This window comes from Canis lupus, chromosome 7, assembly GCF_003254725.2.
Source record: "Canis lupus dingo isolate Sandy chromosome 7, ASM325472v2, whole genome shotgun sequence".
In the NCBI taxonomy this organism is placed as follows: domain Eukaryota; kingdom Metazoa; phylum Chordata; class Mammalia; order Carnivora; family Canidae; genus Canis; species Canis lupus.
The window spans coordinates 57,704,817-57,726,522 of NC_064249.1; the positions used below are offsets into that span (position 1 = coordinate 57,704,817).

The window sequence follows — 21,706 nt, forward strand, 5'->3', positions numbered from 1 at the left end:
TTAAAGATTTTATTTATTTATTTGAGAGAAAGACAGAGAGCAAGAGCAGAGGGAGGGGCAGAGGGAGAGGCAGAAACAGATGCTCTGCCTGCTGAGTGGGGACCCTATTGTGGGGCCTGACCCAGGACTCCGAGATCATGACTTCAGCCCAAGTCAGATGCTTAGCCAACTCAGCCACCCAAGCGCCCCTAAACCTCTTCTTTCTAACATGGTAGCCACATGTGGCTATTTACACTTAAATTTTTTTAAATTAATAATTCATTTGCTCACTATCCACATGAGGCATGTGGCTTGAGAACACTTCCAACATTGTAGACGACTCCCTATTAGACAAAGCTAGTAGATTATTGCCAGCCATTCTAAAGACAGTGGCTCCAGGACCCCTCATTCTCTTGACTTTCTAATATTCCTGCCTCACTTTTTCCCTGTCTGTAAGCCTATTACTCTCTTTGATTCTGACCCTGTACTGGCAACACTGCTACCCAGGGCCATAGAGGCTGAATGAACCTACCATATCTATTCATTCCCTAATAGCTGCTCCCTCCACAAGGGAGTGGCTCCTTTCCTAGGGTGACCACGTTGTTTATTTTTGCCCAGGAGAATCTGGATGACGCCTGCTGTACAGACACAGCATCCTGTTATAATCTGTTCATTTGCAAAAAAGTGTGCTCATTCAGACCATAAATTATAGAGTTGTCTTATCTTTGTATAGTAGCCCTATCACACCATTCCACACTTAGGAGACTATCCCAATCACACGGACCACACCTCTGAACCCACTACTCTTAGATTACCCCACTTTTTATCTGAGATTGTATCTTCGATCCTCCTCTCCTTCCCTGCCTTCTCCAAGACAGAGGTGTCCTGATTCCCTTCCAAAGTTAACCATCATCTGTACGCTTTATCTTCATCTTTCTATTTATTGTCCTACGTTTACTTTCTCAAGAACTTTGTTCCTTCCACTAGCCTTTTATCTTCACTCACCACTGGCTAATTAAACATGTTTATTTCCTTCCCATTGGCTAACTAAATACATTTAAGATCATCCTTACCTTAAAAACAAGCAAACCTTTCTCCTGTTTCTGCTAACATTTAATCTGTTACATATTTTTTATTTTACTATGATTCTAAACTGAAATTGTCTATATTTATTGCCTTCATTTTCCCACCTTCCATTTGTATATTAATTCATTATAATTCACCTTAAATTTAGATTTTCTCAGTTTGCCTTTTATCAACATCCCAAGTTCTAAGAAGCCCTTGTTGATAAATCATGGAAAATAAGGCTTTCTCTGAAATTTCTAAGTCTCTTTCACTTATTCATATCTCTTTGAAGACTTCTTGCAGGGTGTGTTCTACATGTGGATTCTTCACCTTACTCTTTCCTCTATCTTGTACATGTTCTTCTCTCTACACCTGCAAGGAGAAACTCAAGGATAGTGGGTGTGATGTTCAGTCTTTAGTCTGAGCCTCTCTGGGGCAGACAAACGACCATGGCTAATTATCTATTGTATGGACAGATACATTATTTCTTTCGCACTTCATCCTATTATTGGCTAAAAAAGCCAGAGATATCTTCAATCAAAGTTGTGCTCCCCAGATTCATGTATTTTCAAAGATGGCATGGTATAAAAAAAAAAAGTGAAAGCAACGATGAATGGATTATTTCTCTCTGAATGTCTCTCTAGTGGGAATTTTTGAAAGGAAAGAGTATTAACTAGATCCAACATTCCTCAGTGTCACACCATCAGGATAAATACTCATAATATATTAAGTATAATTAAGTAATATATTTCTTGCCTATTTCTTTACCTTGTACTGGCCATATTGAGGAATTGGCTAGATTGAATATTTACCACTTTTATTCTTCCCTAAAATTTTACTTGGCCTAGGAAAAAAGGTATAATAATTATACAATCTTAAAAATTTTATTTTATTTATTCATGAGAGACACAGAGACACAGGCAGAGGGAGAAGCAGGGTGCATGCAGGGAGCCCGATGTGGGACTCGATCCCAGGACCGTGGGATCATGCCCTGAGCCAAAGGCAGATGCTCAACCTCTGAGCCACCCAGGCATCCCTACATGATATTTTATTAAATGTTATCATCCTGACTAAACACCATGTTTCATTAGTACATAAATAAAAGGAGGCAATTTATAGCTCCCTGTTCAAATGCAAATTCCTCATAGGAGTATCTCCATTGATTTTTTTTCCTGGAATGTCCTTTCTAGATGTTATTTGTTAGAAACGCAGACAATCATATGGTTACAAACAGTGCTTCTTAAACTTAAATGTGCATTTTGCTCATTTGGATTTTGTTAAAATGAAGATTTCAATTCAGTAGCTGTGCAGTTTAGCCTTATACTCTGCTTTCCTAAACAGCTCTTGGGTGATGCTGACATGGCCGGTTCTTAAATAGCAAGGTTGTAGAATGTGATAGGAATATCAGTTGTTCATTTAGGGTTAAAGACAATGAAGTTCACCTTATTCATTACTGTTTCAGTACTTAACGTGGAAACTTTGTCATTCTTGATTACTAATATCTTGAAAGCAGAGAATCTTGTATTTCATGAATTTAACATTAAAAAATTTTAACTACAAATTTATTCAAAAGTAGAGTAGTACAATGAACACCTACAAAAGAAGACCTAGTTTCAATGATCTAGCACACATTTTCTTTAAAAATAGATTTTTTTAGGAGTACCTGGCTGGCTCAGTAGGTTAAGTGCCCAACTCCTGATCTTAGCTCAGGTCTTATCTCAGGGTTGTGAGCTCGAGCCCCACATTGGGCTCCACACTGGGTATGGTGCTTACTTAAAAAATAAACAAACAAACCCAAATCCCCTGACAACTGTAAAAAAATTTAAAAAAAGATTTTTTGAAATTTAGGAATAACTTTAGATTTATATAAATGTTGCAAAGATAGTGCAGAGTTCCATTACCTATTTCCCCCAGTGACATCTTAAATAACTATTGTACACTTGGCAAAATTAAGATAATGATATATTTATATAATACAGAGTTAGCTAAATTCAGACTTTATTCAGATTTTATCATTTTTTCCATTAATGTCCTTTTTCTGTTCCAGCATCTATCTAGGATATTCTCTGGTCTGATTGTTTTTCAGTCTGTCCTTGTTTATGATCCTGACAGTTTTAATATTGGTCAAGTATCCTGTAAAATGTTCTTCAGTTTGGTTTTATCTGTTGGTTTATTTCATGATTACACCAGGGTTATATGTTTTTGGAAAGAACGCCATGGAGCTCTGAAGTGCCCTTTTCATGATATGGAAAGGGCACTTTTCATATTATATCAGAGGTAAATGCCTTTTCATATATTAGAGGAAAATGATATTCATATGACATTATTGATTAAGGTATCCTTTGCAGGTTTCTCCACTGTAAAGTTACTACTTTTCCCTTTCCCTACTCTATTCTCCACAAGAGAGTCACTAAGTCTAGCTCTCCCTTGAGTTAGGGACTGGGGGAGGAGACAGATTAAACTTCATTTCCTATGACAGAAGCATGTATGCATATTACTTGGAATTCTTTGGCAAGAAAGCTTCATCTCTTCATCCCTCATGTCTTTATTTATTTAATCATTTACATCAGTATGGACTCATGCATATTTATTTTATTCTGTGGGTTATAAACCAATACTATTTTATTAATTTTGTTCCAATAGTTTCAGCTTTGAGCACTGGAAGATCTTTCAGGTTAGATTCTGTTCCTATGTTCCCATTTTTGTTTTTTGAGCTCCTCCTTACTGTCTAGCATAACGAGATGCTCCAGGGTCATCTTATACTTCTCCCATCCCAGCTTTATAATGAGCCATTTCTCCAAGAAGTCCTGATTTCTAATATTGGAGGATGGTATTAAGAAGCCAAGATCTGGATATAGATGTAGCACATACACTACAACATTGTTCCCAGTCTCCTCTGCCACTTTTTCAGGGTAAGCACAAAGATACAGCTTTTCTTAAATTTGTTATTACAAAAGAGACTCTGTTTTGATTATCTTTGAGAAGCAGTATCACCTGGTGGAAAGTGCATGACTTTGGAAATAGTCTTACCTAGATTAAAATCCTGATTCTGCTCAATAAACTGCTTTAATTTTTTCCTTATCTGTAACATAATATATCTGTGGCACACATATTCAATTGTATAGCTAATTGCCATTTCTCTCATTTTAGAGAACAGAACCCCATTTTGTTCAGATAGCGAGTAGACCCTGCCTAGCTGATGGAGCTGAGTAATGATTGATATATGCCAGCATCACAGTCTCATTCACTTTGATGGTTACTAGTTTAGGCATAAATGTGTGTATTAGTCAGCTAAGGTTGCCATATATAGATTGGGTGGCTTAAACAACAGAAATTTGTATCTTATAGTAATGCAGGCTGGGAACTCCAAGAGGGTTCCCTTTTGGCTTGCAGACAGCAGCCTCCCTTCTATGTCCTCACACAAGGAGAACAGCTTGTACTTGAGCCCTCTGGTGTCTTCTTATAAGGGCACTAGTCCCATCACCTTGGGAGTTAGGGCATCAACATGAGAATCTGGGTGGGGTGGAGAGGGGAGGCAAGCATTCAACCTATAACAATGTATAATAAAATTTTGGCCAATGAGATATCTATAAAGAGTCTGGAAGAAGACTTTATTCATCAATAGGAAGAAGTATATGAACATTCTCTCTTTTTGCCTGCTTCTGGAGATTGTTGAGCAATCTCATGACATTTGGAGTGGAGCCATCTGTGACCACATGGAGAGAGCTAATAAAATGACAGAGAAACCAAACTGAAACCATAACATCTTTGAGGTACAAAATTGTTCAAAACTGAAACTGCCCCATCTCTGGACCATTTTCTTTGAGATATTAAATATTCTTTTTGTTTAATCTACTTTCAGTTGGGTTTTGTTACTTGAATCGGAGAGCAACATGATATACCCAGGTTGCAGGGTTACAGTGCATATTAAAAGAAATAATACATAACTGTAATTATTGCAGTGACTGGCACATAGCAGGCACTCAACTAGAACTATAATGGTATTTCCTTAATTCTTTTTTTAAGATTTTATTTATTTATTCATGAGAGAGGCAGAGTATTTCTGTAATTTTATAACTTGCATTTTCCTCATCTAAAGATTTCTGAAATTTGGATTCATTTATGCCTTCAACTTCCTGAGCTCCTGCAATAGGCTAATAGAATTCTTATCCTCTTGGATTCTTACGTGTTGGAGAGAGAGACAAAAATAGGTTGTGATAGCTGAAAAGAAAATTAAAGCAGGGACAGGGTGGTGGAGAGTGGTTTAGGACTGTGAGGAAGCTCTCAGAAGAGGTTTTATCTTCATAGAGACTGGAATGGAATGGGAGAGCAAATCAGGCAGACTTTCCTGCAAAGGAAAGAAACAGCCAGGCATGAGGTGGAAATGGTATCAGAGATCAAGGTTGGTGCTGTAAGAGGAGAGTGAGTCAGTGGATATAATGTCAAGGCTTTTGGGGGTGCTGGTAATCTTGTTTCTTGATCTGGTTGCTAGTCACATGCTGTGTTCAGTTTATGAAAATTCAGCAATTAGTACACTTGTGATATGCACACTTTTCCACGTGTTACACTAAAAAGTTATAAAAATTGATGTACTTCTTAAAGCCAAGGGTATCATGGTCTAGCTCTACAAATATCTGTGCTATCTGCATTTTTATAACACCTACAGCAGCAGTGGCCCGTTCTTAGACACTTAAAGTATGATGGACCAAATATGTGCTCCACACTTGTACAAAAAACCCCAAGAGAACTGTACAAACATTTAACAAGTGTGGAACTATTTGTTTATTTGATTATAGAAATAGTTAAGATCTTAACTATTCCTTTCTACTTACTCCAAGAAAATAATCTGGATGTTTCCTTGGGACTCTGTATCTCACAGAGCACTTTCTTAATTTATATTTAATTTATATGGGGGAGATTTCATGTACAACTTCCTTCTCCACCCTTGGGCCCGTTGGGATATTTGGTAACGTTTAGAGACATTTTTGGTTTTGAAACCTGTGTGGAGGGCAGGGAGGTTGTCAAACTGGGGTGAGGTGCTACTGGCATTTAGTGGGTAGAGACCAGAGATGTAGCTAAACATTCTATATGCACAGGACAGCCTCCCACAACAAAGCATTATCTAGCTTCAAAGGACAAAGTGCTGAGGTTGAGAAATCCTGACTTAGATGTGTATCTTTGGTTGGAAGCTACCATAATAACTAGAGTCAAGAAAGTCATACGAATTTCAGAGGACCATGGATTTACGTAAACTTCCAAATTAGAGCATGTTGCAGACAATGTAAGTGGAATAACGGACTCTGAATTCTGTCTTCCATTCCCACTCCTTCCCACTTCCCTTCAAACATATCCAGCTCTGTAAGTATGAGTGACGTCCTGTGGGGATGTTGTAAAAGGGTTTCAAATACTGGAAGAATGTCTGGACAAGATGAGCTATTAGTTTCTCCCGACTGAAATCTATGGCTTTTTTTCCTCATAGGAACTTGGTGAGAGAAAAGTGTCATGTGCAATATGCCTTTAAGACTGACAAGGAAAAATAAACTTCTAGTCTCTCTACCCCAAAAGTAGTGTTTTTAGACGAAACAGAAAAATCCTTTAAAAGCTTTCCAATTTACTGAAGTTAAAAAGCAAGTTTTCATTTTTACCATTGAATCCTATGCATCTTGTCAAAACTGGCCTTCCTGGTAACTGGCAAGAAAATAATTTTTCTTTTGGCAGAGGCATTAGGGAAAGTCAAACATCACCGCAAAAATACTACCAATCAATGTACTGTTTGTTCTCAAGGTCAGCACTTTTAGCAAAGATTTCCTGTTCTGAAGTCACCTTGATGATTTAATAAGCAGAATCCAGGAGAACTTATGAGTCACTGGATGACAGCTCCTCCTGACTGATATGTTTTTGATCTGGAGTAGATAATCTTGAAGCTTTCTCCCACGTTTCTAAGTCCATGGTGAGGTGATCACTTAAACTTTAATAACTCAGACTTATAAATATCTTATTACAAATGAAATGTGGAGGGATATAAAGTAGTCTAAAAACTGTTTCAACTTTGAGGCATACTAATGGCTTATTATTTCCACTCAGCCAGAATTAACTTTACAGAGGTCAGTAGCGTGGTCAACAGACAATCTTTAGGACTCAAATATAGATGATCTAGCACGCACCCGCTGTTGTTCTTTAAACTCATGTCCACCCTGGGATAATCCCAGAAATACCTCTGTTATTTCCTTTTCTTACCCACCCTTCCAAAGAAGCAGAATGTTTTAAAATTCTTTGTTTCTCCATTTTACTGTGTGGAAGGCAAAATCAGAAACTGCCCTAAGGATCCTTGGTTTATTCCCAATCCATTCCTAAAGTGTTTTTAGTTTTGACTAAAATAATCCAGAGATAAAAATGAGGTAAGGGCCATGGATGCCACTTGTTTATTTCCATGGATCATATATCCTGACTTTTCTATTTGTATAAACTAGAGCTAGAGGTCTAGTTCATAGTAGCCAATGTAGCCGCAAGAAAGTCGTGGAAGAACCTCTGTAATGGCAGAAACGTATACATTCAGAAGAGTTCAAGTGATGCAGTGCAGTAAGAGTGGGCCAGTGATTTTGGTGAGCTTCTCTGAACAACCTGATGCTGGTTAGATTTAGGTTAGAATTTCACCTATCATATTCTTTCTCTTAATATTCTTTTTCTAAATTTTTTTTTTCTTAAGGGAGGAGAGGTAGTCTTTATAAAATTTCTTTTTTTATGGCTAAACATTATAACTTATTTTGAAAATCCCAGCTTGAAAATTTATGTAATATATATTTGATGATATTTTATCCATATTATGACCCGTACATAAGTACAATTCCTAAAGTGCTTTTGCCTCAAAAACTAACTTAAATATACAATTATATCTGTTTTCACATTTGGTACTTAAAAAAACCTCAATAGCCAAGAATAGCAGTATTTTGAACTTAACTTTTCAATGCTGAATTTGAATTTTAGATAGTAAAGCTACATACTTTTTTTTTTTTTTTTTAAAGCTACATACTTTAAGTCTGGAAGTAATAAATTCTATCATTTGTCATAACCTTTCACCTGGTTTTCCAATGTTTGGGCTAATCTTAATGTAATTAATAGGGTTTAGAGTGAGTCATATTGAAGCTACCTTTAAAGAGGAAGATATTTTCTTTGGCAACATTTAATGCCTCAAAAAATTTTAAGACATGGATTTGGCAATGCTATACTACCCTTGAGTTGTTAGATCACATTGTGAGTTCTTATTTCAAGCTGAGTTTTGTGTAATCATAGATAGCTATTTCTTCCTTAATTCAGACAAATAAAATCAAGGTCCAGAAAAATCAATGTTATTTTATTTAGTATAAATTTCTTTGGCCTTTAAATATATATATAAATAAAAGATCAAGACTCTAGCTGAGATTAGAGTTGGACGCTTCACTGACTGAGGCACCCATGTACCCTGGCCCTTAAAATATTTTTTAAAAAGTCAGAGTTGCTAACAAGTGATCAAATATAACCTTTTAAAATATTTAATCTTTTCTTTTCTTGATTATTTTCTAATAGGGATGTTAGCAGTGCTTCTCAAGCTCGAGTGGCATCAGAATCACCTTATTAAAACACAGACTGCTGGGCTCCACCAGTTTCCAGTCTGGGAGTCAGGGGGCATAAGAATTTGTATTCTAACAAGTTTCCTGGTTATGCTGATGCTGCAGGTCTGGGATCATACTTTTGAAAACTACTGTATAAAAGCAGAGCAGTAAAAGAAAAGGAAGAAGAGAGCTTGGATAATTCATAAACTAGATAATAAATCCTCAATTACAAAGATGTGTGAAACAACAAGTTCTAATTTAAGAAATTCAGTAACTGAATGATTTCTATCATAAGATTTGTCACTTTAGAAGTAATAACCAATATAATAGGATTACTTGAAACAGGGTTTTCCCCTACTTTACACCTTTTGTAATTTAAGTTTTACTGATGCTGAACATTTATTATTTTTGAAATATTTTACCATTTTATTGATATGTGTTTTCTACAACTGCTATGAGTGCTGCTTTTGGAATCAAGCAAAATATTAGTAAATAATAATGCATCTCACATAATTTGATATACAAAAATTACAGGTTGCTTCCACCTTTTCCTGCAATATAGTCCTGCAAATTATACTAAAAAAATGAAGAAAATCAGATTCCCACCCACTCTCCTCAGAAGTTTAAGAAAACCAAGAGCTTCAGGTTGTCCCTTTTCACCATTGGATGGCACTGGTCTGTCAGTAAGGCAACAGTTGACTCCAAGGTTCAAAGTGGAAAGTAGGCATTTTCAATTTGCCTCAAATAAGTGGAGGCAAAATTTTAGAAAGTGAAAATCAAGTGCTTTGGAAAGTTGTATGAATCTTTTTGGAGGATTATTATCTGTGAAATTAGGGAAATCTTAACTTGCATTTCCACTCTCTCTTTTCTTCCCTTTTTAAAAATAATTCTAAACTTGTAATGAAACTAAATCAATTATCTAGACATTCAGGCCAGACTAATGACTAACTGGACAGTAAATATTTATTTTAAACAAATGAAATTCAGGTTATTATTCCAGCTTTCCCAAACATAGGAAGAACTTTGACTCTTGGGTTTTTAAAGAATACTTCTGTGTCCCAGACAATTAGCTAGTATATAGACAAGGGTCATATAGATCCTACTCTGAAGCTTAGGTTAGTAGAAGAGATAAAGAGTATATAAATTACTATAACGTAAGGTAGAAAAATTTAATTGTGGGAATGACAGCTGCAAAAAAGGCTCTGGGGACCTGGGCAGCTCAGAAAAGACAGAAATCACTTTCTGCTAGGGAAATCAGGAGAGATTTAGGGCAGGAAGTGGCACTGGGCCTTCTCTGGCCTTGAGAGGGAGAAGAATCTCTGTGCAGATTGGAAACAGAAGGAAATGACCCATATCAAAGGCATCATGTGCCAGAACATGGACATTGAAGGCAATGAACAAGAAGTTTGGCAGTTTAGTACCTAGACTATATTATGGTGGCAAGGAGGAAAAAAGGACAAAAAGTTGTGCTAAAATTCTGACAGCTTCTGATCAGGGATGCTCTAACACTAGAGCTCCAGGAAAGTTTTCTGCAATATTGTGTAAGATGAAAGGCAGGTGATGGTTTGAACATTAAAGTAATAAGCCAGAGGAGATGGAATGAGGACCAGCACAGGGTAACGGCATGAGGATACATGGGTGAAGGAGGTCTATGAGGACACAACTAATCACTGGCAATGTCCTGTGTGGGGAGGACAGGAGAAGGGGTCAGAAGATACTGAAGTTCTAAGTCCGAATGGCTAGAGGTATGCAATTCTCAAAGCACAGCTTGTAGACATGTTAGGCTTGGATCCTGGGGAGAGATATTAGACAATAAAGAGTAGGGTGCTGTGGCTCAAAGGGAGGCAGGGGTTACACACACTCTGTCCTAAAGGCAGTACTCTCCCAGCCACAGCTGTCACCAACCACTTGTACTGCCTCTGCCTCCCACTCATATCCAGTATGTCTCCCGGTGATGTGTGTACAGCATAGGCCCCTACTGTGCTAGATCAGAAAAAGGAGATGAGAACTCTTGTAGATTCCTAGAGGTGAAAGAACTCCTAGTAGAGTACTATGGAAGCACAGGAAAGAGATATTTGAAAGGAGAGATGATTAACAGTATTAAAATATGATGATTGACCTGGATGTCTTGCCCATTTTCTCAGCTAGCACTTTTGGGGTGTAAGGAGAGTAGATCTCTGAGACAGTGGGTAAGAGCAATTTAATTTAATGTGATATTTTTAAGTTTTTAACTAATTTATTTTTCATTGAAGAATAATGGATATATAATATTGCATTAGTTTCAGGTGTACAACACAGTTATTTGATATTTATATATATTATGAAATGGTCATCACAAATCTAGACAGTAGGAGCTCTCATACAAGTTGTTACAGTATTATTGACTATATTCTCTATGTACAACATAGTCTTATATATTTTATAACTGGGAGATTGTATCTCTTAATCCCCTTTGCCTATTTCATCTAACCTCCCAGCCCCCTCTGGCAACCATCAGTCTTTGTCTATATCTAAGAGGTGCTTCTGTTTTGTGTTTTAGATTCCACATATAAAGGAGACTGTATGGTATTTGTCTTTATCTGTCTAACTTATTCGACTTAGCATTATATCCTCTAGGTCCACCCATGTTGTTGCAAATGGCAAGATTTCATTCTTTTTTGTGGCTGAGTAATATTTCATTACACACACACATACACACACACCACATCCATTTATTGATGGATATTTAGGTTGCCTTCATACCTTGGCTTGCAATAAACACAGGGGTGCCTATGTATTCTTGGATAAATACCTAGAAGAGGAATTGAAGGATTATATGGTAATTCTATTTTTAATTTTTTGAGGAAACTCCATACTGTTTTCCATAGTGGCTGCACCAATTTATGTTGTCTTGGAAGACTGTACGTTTCCAGGAATTTATCCATTTCCCCTAGGTTGTCAATTTGTTAGCATATGAATTGTTCATAGTAGTCTCATGATGATTTGTATTTCTGTGGTATTTTTTTTTTGTGGTATTGGTTTTTTTTTTTTAAAAAGATTTATTTATTTATTTATGATAGACAGAGAGAGAGAGAGAGAGAGAGAGAGAGAAGCAGAGACACAGGAGGAGGGAGAAGCAGGCTCCATGCTGGGAGCCCTGACGCGGGACTCGATCCCAGGACTCCAGGATCACGCCCTGGGCCAAAGGCAGGCGCTAAACCACTGAGCCACCCAGGGATCCCCTGTGGTATTGGTTTTAACTTCTCTTTCATTTCTGATTCTATTTGAGCCCTTTTTCTATTTTTCTTGATGAGTCTGGCTGAAACTTATAAGAATTTTATCTTTTTAAAGAATCAGCTCTTAGTTTCTTTTCTATTTTTTTTTTTAATCTCTATTTCATTTGTTTCTGCTCTGATCTTTATTTCCTTCCTTCTATTAACTTTGGGCCCTGTTCTTTATCTAGCTCCTTTTTCTTATTTTTTTTTTTAGATTTATTTATTTATTTGAGGAGGGGGCAGACGAAGAGAGAGAATCTCAAGCTGACTCCATGCCCAGCTCGGAGCCTGACGTGAGGCTCAATCTCTCGACCCTGAGATCATGAGCTGAGTGGAAATCAAGAGTCACATGCTTATCCAACTGAGCCACCCAGGTGCCCCTCTTTTTCTGCTTCCTTTAGGTATATGGTTAAATTGTCTATTTGAAATTTCTCTTGTTTCTTGAGATGGGTCTCTATTGTTATAAAACTCACTCTTAGAACTGCTTTTGTTGCATCTCATCTCATAGATTTTGGAACATTGTGTTTTCATTTTCTTTTGCTTTCCTCTTTGATTTCTTCATTGGCCCAATGGTTGTTTAGTAACATGTTTTAGTCTCTGTATTTGCATTTTTTCCCAGTTTTCTTGCAGTTGATTTCTAGTTCCATCCCACTGTGGTAAGAAAAAAATGCCTGATATGATTTCAACCTTAAATTTACTGAGAATTGTTTTGTGGCCTAACATGTGAGCTACCCTGGAGAATATACCATGTGCACTTGAGAAGAATGTGTATTCTACTGTTTCTGGATGGAATGATCTGTAAAAATCTATTAAGCCCATCTGATCTAATGTGTCATTCAAGGTCAATGTTTCCTTACTAATTTTGGGTCTAGATATCTATCCATTGATGTAACTGGGGTGTTAAAGTCCCCTACAATTATTGAATTACTGTCAGTTTCTCCCTTTGTGTCTGCTAATATTTGCGTTATATATTTAGGTTGGGTGCATAAATATTTACAAGTGGTATATCTTCTTGTTGAATCAACCTGTTTATCATTATGTAATGCTCTTGTCTCTTGTTATACCATTTGTTTTAAAGTACTTTTGTTGGTATAAGTACCCCAGCCTTCTTTCTTCTTCCATTTACATGGAATATGTTTTTCTATCTCTTCACTTTCAGTCTGTGTGTCTTTAGATCTGAAGTGAGTCACTTGTAGGCAGCATATAGGCAGATCTTGGTACTTTTTATCCATTTAGCCATTCCATGTCTTTGGATTGGAGCAGTTAGTCTATTTACATTTAAAGTAATTATTGATAGTATGTATTTATTTTATTGCCATTTTATTCATTGTTTTCTCATTGTTTTTGTAGTTCTTTGTTCCTTTCTACTTTTCTTGCTCTCTTGTGATTTGTGACTTTCTTTAGTGTTATTTGGAATCCTTTCACTTTTTTATTTTTTTAAGCATTTTTTAATAAATTTATTTTTTATTGGTGTTCAATTTGCCAACATATAGAATAACACCCAGTGCTCATCCCATCAAATGCCCCCTCAGTGCCCGCCACCCAGTAACCCCCACCCCCCGCCAACCTCCCCTAGTTCATTTCCCAGAGTTAGGAGTCTTCCATGTTCTGTCTCCCTTTCTGATATTTCCCACTCATTTTTTCTCCTTTCCCCTTTATTCCCTTTCACTATTTTTTATATTCCCCAAATGAATGAGGCCGTATAATGTTTGTCCTTCTCCGATTGACTTTTTTCACTCAACATAATTCCCTCCAGGTCCATCAACGTCAAGGCAAATGGTGGGTATTTGTCGTTTCCAATGGCTGAGTAATATTCCATTGTATACATAAACCACATCCTCTTTATCCATTCATCTTTTGATGGACACCGAGGCTCCTTCCAGTTTGGCTATTGTGGACATTGCTGCTATAAACATCGGGGTGCAGGTGTCCCGGCATTTCATTGCTTCTGTATCTTTGGGGTAAATCCCCAGCAGTGCAATTGCTGGGTCATAGGGCAGATCTATTTTTAACTCTTTGAGGAACCTCCATACAGTTTTTCAGAGTGGCTGCACCAGTTCACATTCCCACCAACAGTGCAAGAGGGTTCCCCTTTCTACACATCCTCTCCAACATTTGTGGTTTCCTGCCTTGTTAATTTTCCCCATTCTCACTGGTGTGAGGTGGTATCTCATTGTGGTTTTGATTTGTATTTCCCTGATGGCAAGTGATGAGGAGCATTTCCTCATGTGCTTGTTGGCCATGTCTATGTCTTCCTCTGTGAGATTTCTGTTCATGTCTTTTGCCCATTTCATGATTGGATTGTTTGTTTCTTTGCTGCTGATAAGTTTAATAAGTTCTTTATAGATCTTGGAAACTAGCCCTTTATCTGATACGTCATTTGCAAATATCTTCTCCCATTCTGTAGGTTGTCTTTTAGTTTTGTTGACTGTATCTTTTGCTGTGCAAAAGCTTCACTTTATTTTTTGTGCATCTATTACATTTTTGGTTTGTGGTTACTATGAAGTTCATATATAACAACCTATGCATATAGCCATTTATTTTAACTAGGTAGTCACTTAAGTTTGAATGCTTTCTAAAAGCATTACATTTTTGACCCTGCCCCTTATGTTTAATGTTTTTGATGTGATATTTATATGTCTTATTTTGTGCCTTCTTTAACTAATTATTATAGAAATGGTTGATTTTACTACTGTTGTTCTCTTCTACCTATCTTTTGCTGTCCCTTTTTGTGGAAGCTCAGTTGACCTAATTTCTAGGTCCCCTTCACAGGGAATTATTTCATATATAGTTATAGATTTGTTGTGCCTGTGGGAGGAGGTGAGATCAGCATCTTCCTACACTGCCATTTGAACCCTCCTCCTAATTCTATTTTATTTATTTTGGTTTGCATTGTAGGGAACTTGAAAGGATAATGGGATGGAGGTAGTCTAGAAGAGAGGGAATTTGAACTCTCTTCTCATCTCATCTCTACCCAAATCTACCCTCTCATTCTCTAACCAGCCAGGCAGCATCCACTTGACTGATGAAAATAATTCCCATGAAGGGGTGAGACCTAGAAGTGTTTGGCATAGAGTAGGTGTTCAATAATATTTGTCGAATGAATGAATGAATGCATCAAGGCTCAATCAACTAGAGAGATATTTGCATTTTCAAAAGAGAATAGAGATAAGTAAGATGAATCCCTAATTAGAACTTCTCACTATTTGTCTATTACCATTTCTCAATGTGGGTGCTATTGGCATTTCCAATAAGAAAAATATTCATGAGTGGCCAATTCTTCTTGAAGGTCCTGAAGAATGCTGGAGGTTTAGCAACCCTGGATTTGAGGTATTATATATCAGTATAATCCTAGGCCTTGTGACGACCAAAATACACCTTCCAAACCCCTCAACATTTTCTTGAGACCCATTGCTCCCAGACCAACGCTCCTGCCAGGCAGCACTCTCCCTCCACTTTACTCTCTGTACTTTTCTCCCTGTCTTTGATCACAACATCCCAAATTTTGGAAGATCTCCGTTTTTTAAAAAAAATGAGGAAAAACTATTCCTAATCGGTCACCTACTATCACTTCTTTCTTGACCCTTTCTTGACCAAATCCACCAAGATTCATCTTTTTATTTTCTTAATGATTTGAACACCTCCCTAAGAATGTTTACTTGTTAATTATTAGCCTTTTGTGGCTTCCCTTGGTATCAAGAAGCCTGCACTCATCTTTCTGAATGGGTTTTGTCTCACATTGTATGTTCCAGCTACAATGAACTCCTTTACTTTTTTTCCCAAAGAACCACATACCTTTGTCTTCAGGCCTTTGCATATACTCATCTCTACTTAGAACATTCTTCTCCCTCCTTCTCTTCATATCTTCTTTTCACTAATTTATAATTATCCTCAGATCTTGGCTGGGATGTTTAGTGCTGGAGCTCCTTCTGTAGGCTCTATAGTATTATCTGTTCTTTTGTCATTACTCTTCTTACTATAACCCGGTTGGAATTTAGCCATTTACTTGTTTACTAGACTATAAGCACCATGAGGGAAGAAAATATCTGTTTTTTTCATGGTTTCCCAATGTCCAGTATGTTGTTTAAAACTGATCAAGCATTTCTAAACAGTGGTCGTATATGGTTAGTGTCTACAGTTTCTTTTCTTGTGAGCATTATCATATTACCATTAGACTATGATACAAATTCTGATGTTCTAGTTTCTTTTACTCTAATCCCTAACCTTCACATATAATAAAAATTTCAATAATTTTTAATAATTTGAAATAAACAAAAATAGTACATTATCTATGGTATACATTTGATACTTTAAGATAACCTTAACTAAGAAAGCAATCTCTTATCATATATGGACTATATGTTTGAAAAGTATTATTTAGCTCTTAAAATTTGTGGCACTTTGAAAAACAGGGGAAAAAAAAAGCTGTGATTAAAATATACTCAAATTGATCTAAAGCTCATTTATTATTTCAATAAAGGTTTTTTGACTTTTCCTACATTTGGCAGTTTAAAAAATACCAATCCCTATTCAATGTGTAATTTTTTCCCTATAAATATTTGTATGCTTCCTTCATGAATAAACTGTTTTGTAAAATATAGACCAGTAATTCTCACTCTTATACCTGTCTGATAATTAGATTAACTGCAAAGTTTCTATCATACATATATCTGGGCCTCAACAGTGGGGATTTTAATTTAGCTCATCAGGAATGTCTAGTGACTGGGGAGAATTTAGCCCAAATGAATGTGCATACCTTTTTGTATGATACTTCCTTCTAAGTGTATTATTAAAGAAACTTCTGTTAACAGTTGATATTTCCCCATAACCTATTAATTTTTAGAAATAAAAACGAATGTGAAAGCATATATTTCTAAAATCCCTGGATATAACTGATTTTTCTTATAGGCTTCAATATTTATCACCTAATTTATACTTGAATTTACTCTAAATTCTATTATCCAGTTATATATTACAACTCAAGCATAACTCCAATGTTACTGATAATTTATAGACAGTTTAACCTATTTATTATGGGTTGAACTGTGTCTCTCAAAAAAAGGCATGATGAAGTCCTAACCCTCAATGTCTCAGAATGTTACCTTATTTAGAAACAGGGTCTTTGTGGATTTAACCAAGCTGAGGTCATCAGTGTGAGCCCTAATACATTACAACCCATATCTTTATAAAAAGGGGCAATTGGGACATAGACATGTGCAGAAGTAAGATGATAAGAAGAGATATAGGAAGAATGTCATGTGAAGTTGGAGGATAGCAGCGAGGCATCTAAAAGGCAAGGAATGCCAGAGATAGTTAGCAAACCACCAAACACTAGGAAGAGGCAAGAAAGAAAATCTACAGATTTCAGAGGGAACAGGGCCTTGCTGACATCTTGATTTCAGACTACTAACATGTAGAACTGTGAGACAATAAATTTCTGCTGTTTTAAGCTACCCAATTTTCAGTACTTTGTTTCAGCAGCCCCAGCAAATACAAATACACCAGTAGATATTAACTGTTCATAATATGATTTGTTATCACTGAATCCTTAAAATGTAGTTTGATTTTTTAAAGCAAGCTTAATTAGTCAAAGGCCAAATGGAGGCAACCATCAGAAAATCTGTAACTGGAGTGCCCTCTTTAGCAGTCTGGTGAAGTCTATGGATCCCTTCTCAGAATAATATTCTGAAATCTGTAAAATTAAAAAAAACTCTGGATTTTGAATGGAATTCCATTCCAACATTGAAATGGTTGTCAGAATTTAAGAAACACCAATTTGTGACGCAGTGATATAATGCACTTCATTATCGACCCATTAATAATAAAATCTAGAAGTCTATTAGTGATGGGAACAAATGATATTTTCAGATAACTGTAGTATGATGTGACAGTATTTGTGAAAAAGTCACAAGTATTGCTAAAGCTGACGCAGTATCTTTCTTACACTCATAATTTAAAGAAATGCTAAGTTTCAGATAGAGATGAATAAACACAGATATGTAATTTATTCCCAGCTATGTCTAAGGACCCTTTGAATTCTATCTGTGGAGTACTTGGTAGCTGGTGAATCCCAGGTAAAAACAAAAAACAAAAAACCTAAAACAACAACAACAACAACAACAAACTCTTGAAGAGCAAAGACTGTCAGGAAATTGTTTCTATTTCCATTTTGATAGAATTGGCCTAGAGGACTCTGTGATAGTTGTGTGGGTGCCACTCAGTATCTCCTTTCTTGTGTGTCTCCCTGAACTGCAGAGGAAAGCTAAAGATCACAGGTCATAGACTCCCTTGCAGCTAATGTTCTAAGCATGATTTAAGTTCAATCAATCAGCATTTATATGAGATCTGAAAGAAGGAAGTGAAGTAGAAGCTGTATGTATGCTGTTTTTGCTGGCAAGCCTAGTATGTAGGATGCAGTTGGGGTTTATTACTATTCTAGTGTCTATCACTCGATAGTGGAGGCCAAGAGGCAGGGTCCTGGCACATTTAGTTGGCCATGCATCCTAGTAAATGTGGCATGGTTCTGAACCTGGCAGCAAAAGTAGCATCCAGATCATGGCACTTTCTGCACTGTGGGATTGGCTGTATGGCTTGGAAGTCCTTACTGACAACAAAATGAAGTCTGTTTCCTCAATCTTTCTTATACTTATGCCCTTTCTTTTCTTATCAAATTAATTCCCTGAAATACATCCCTTTTGCTTTAATTCTGTTATCTGAACTCCGACCCATACAGAATACAATTTACATTCCCTTCTATAAAAGACCCATTTCCTCAAGAACTCTGACAGAGGAGGTGTTTTCCATTCTTTACCAAAAAGTATACTTTCAACTTCAAACATCCTGAGGGCAAAATGCTGAATTGCCCACTTTTCTTTGACCAAAAACAATTTTTTCAAATTTATATCACAAAAGCATAATAGAAAATACAAAGAATAGTCCAGAATTTGTTCCAATTCAGCTAGTTACAATCACGTCATAAAGAACTATTGCCTAATAGAGTAAAAATACAGGATTGCTAAAACAGAAAATATACATAAATTATTAGCTATTTCTCCATAAACATACATGACTTGGCCTAATTGTCATACCATTTGAGAATTAAAGCAATTCTTTTCCTATGTGAAAGGAATTTAGGGCAGCCTGGGTGGCTCAGTGGTTTAGCACCGCCTTCAGCCCAGGGCATGATCCTTGAGTCCCCAGATAGAGTCCCATGTCAGGCTCCCTGCATGGAGCCTGCTTCTCCCTCTGCCTGTGTCTCTGCCTCTCTCTCGCTCTCTCATGAATAAATTTAAAAAATCTTAAAAAAAAAAAAAAAGAAAGGAATTTAATATTTAACCCTCAAAGTAAGCTAGGTGCTATGTTAGCTTGGTATTCTACTTAGCCAGGAGGTATCACAATGAGGTAAAATTACTCTAATTCTGGAGGCCAAAATGAAAATCCTAAATTATCATAGAGAAGTTTTATTAACAAAATGAACTTGACTAGGCAGCCAGGGTGGCTCAGCAGTTTAGCGCCGCCTTGGGCCCAGGACCTGATCCTGGAGACCCGGGATCAAGTACAGAGTCGGGCTCCCTGCGTGGAGCCTGCTTCTCCCTCTGCCTGTGTCTCTGCCTCTCTCTGTGTCTCTCATGAATATATAAATGAAAACTTTAAAAAAAATGAACTTGACTGAAAATTACCTCAATGACTTCGGCAAAATGAAATGGATGAACACAGCAGGAAAATGAATTGGTGTGCCAAAGGTCTGGAGGTCTTACATAGTATGCTATTCCAAGTGAGATTTCACTGAAATCCCTAGATTGGGTTAGTCATGTTTTTTTTTTTTTTTTTTGCTTTGTTTTTCTGTGATATACACACAGACACAAAACAGGGAAAATGCATATTAGTATAATTAACTAATATTAATAATATGTAGACATATTACTATAAAAATAAATATATTGTATTTGTCCCTCCATTACAATTCTGGGAGAAAGAGAAGGTAATCTTTTGGAAGTTAGAACTTTATTTTTTTTTTAAGATTTTATTTATTTATTTGAGAGAGAGAATAAGAAAGAGCGAGGGAGCAGGGGAAGGGGCTGGGGGGCGAGGCAGACTCCCTGCTGAGCAGGAAGCCAGATGCGGGTGGGACTGCATCCCAGGAAGCTGGGATCAGGACCTGAGCCAAAGACAGACCCTCAACGCACTGGGGCCACTCAGGCACCTGGGAAGTTAGAACTTTATTTAATATAAAGCATGAACTTGTGTGTTTCTTTTTTTAAAAAAATCTTAACCATTACGTAAGAAAACGGGAGTATGACATTTTATCTAATCTCTCATGACACAAATATTTAAGTCTCTGTAAGGTGAACCCGCACTTACACTAGGACTGTCACTTTATCAAAACCCAGTTAACAAAACCCCATAAATCAGATACATTTCTTAATCGTGTATAATTCCTTTACTAAACAGAAGGCAAATATATCTAAAATCCAATTTGAGGGCAGCCCGGGTGGCTCAGCGGTTTAGCGCCTGCCTTCGGCCCAGGGCGTGACCCTGGAGTCCCAGGATCGAGTCCACGTCGGGCTCCCTGCATGGAGCCTGCTTCTCCCTCTGCCTGTGTCTCCGCCTCTCTCTCTCTCTCTCTCTCTCTGTCTCTCATGAATAAATAAATAAAATCTTAAAAAAAAAAACAAACCAATTTGAGCACAGAAACCAAGCATAAGAAGCGTAGCTCTAGTGGGCCAACATTATCTTCCAGAGGTTCAAGCCCTTTTCGTTAAGAACTTTTGAAAAGCCAGTTTGAGGCTCGGCACTTCGATTTTGTCACCTTTTAAAAAAAAAAAAAAAAAAAAAAAGAACCTTCACGCTATTACGTAGGCCTATCATCTTTAACACCCGGAAACAGCTTCAGAACACCAAACTTTGTGAGCCTGAAGTTAAAACGGTCTTCGGGTGCGTGATTTTCACAGTAACGTGGATTCAACAGAAATCAAACCCGCTTAAGTGCATTTTTTGCGAAGCCGTATTTGGAGCCCCTGCGTTCGTTGCCCTCCAGGAATAAAGAAAGGCGTTTCTCCGGCTTCCCCGGCTCGCGGCTCCCGGCTCCCGGCTCCCGGCGGGCGCACTACCTGCCCGAGCCCGCCTCCATGTTGCCCGTGGGAGGGAGAGGACCGCGGACAAAGCCGCGGCTCGGGCAGCGCCGCTCGGAGCTCGCCGGCCCCCGCCCCCGCCCCCGCCCCCGCCCGTCACAGCCCCGAGAGCGCCAGGGCCGCAGCGAGGCAGAGCGTCCGGCAGGTTCCCACACGCCCGCGGAGACCCAGCGGCTTCCCGAGGCCTCGGGCCCGAGCTCGCCGCAGCCTGCCCGCCTCCCTGCACGCCCGGGCGCAGACAAGGAGCGCGGGGCGCCGGCTCCGCTCGGGCGGAGGGAGGCGGGCAGGTCCGGGCGCGACTCCGGCGCCCGCCCGCGCCCTCCGCCCGCGCCCTCCCGCGCACCCCGCCCGCGCCCCGGCGCCCCCGCGGGCCGCACTCACCAGGACGAGCAGCGCGGCGCCCTCCGCGCTCCGCGCCATCGCGCCCGCGCCCTCACCCTCGCCCTCGCCTCGGGCCGCTCGCGCTGCTGGCGCCGCCCGCTCCCCCGCTGCCCGCCAGCGCGCCCGCAGCACCCGCCCCGAGGGCCGCTCGCCGCCGCCCCGCCCCGCCCCGCCCCGCCCGGGGCGCGGTGCCAGGTGCGGCCGCCGCGGGAGAAGCGGAACCGGGAGGCCGCCCGAGCCGCCGGCGCTGAGGTGGGGATTCCTCGGAGGAGGGGGAGGCGCAAGGTGCACGCCCGCCCCTCGTCGC

General features: G+C 38.6%; 1 protein-coding gene across 1 annotated transcript in view; it reads right to left on the minus strand.

The window, feature by feature from the left end:
- DSG2 (desmoglein 2) overlaps positions 1-21,696 on the minus strand; it is a 48,492-nt gene extending 26,796 nt beyond the window's left edge. The window contains exon 1 of the mRNA XM_025429235.3: positions 21,400-21,696. Within this exon, the coding sequence (XP_025285020.3) occupies positions 21,400-21,438 (39 nt within the window). The 5' untranslated portion in view covers positions 21,439-21,696. The remainder of the gene's footprint in view (positions 1-21,399) is intronic.
- Between the last annotated feature and the right edge of the window lie 10 nt (positions 21,697-21,706).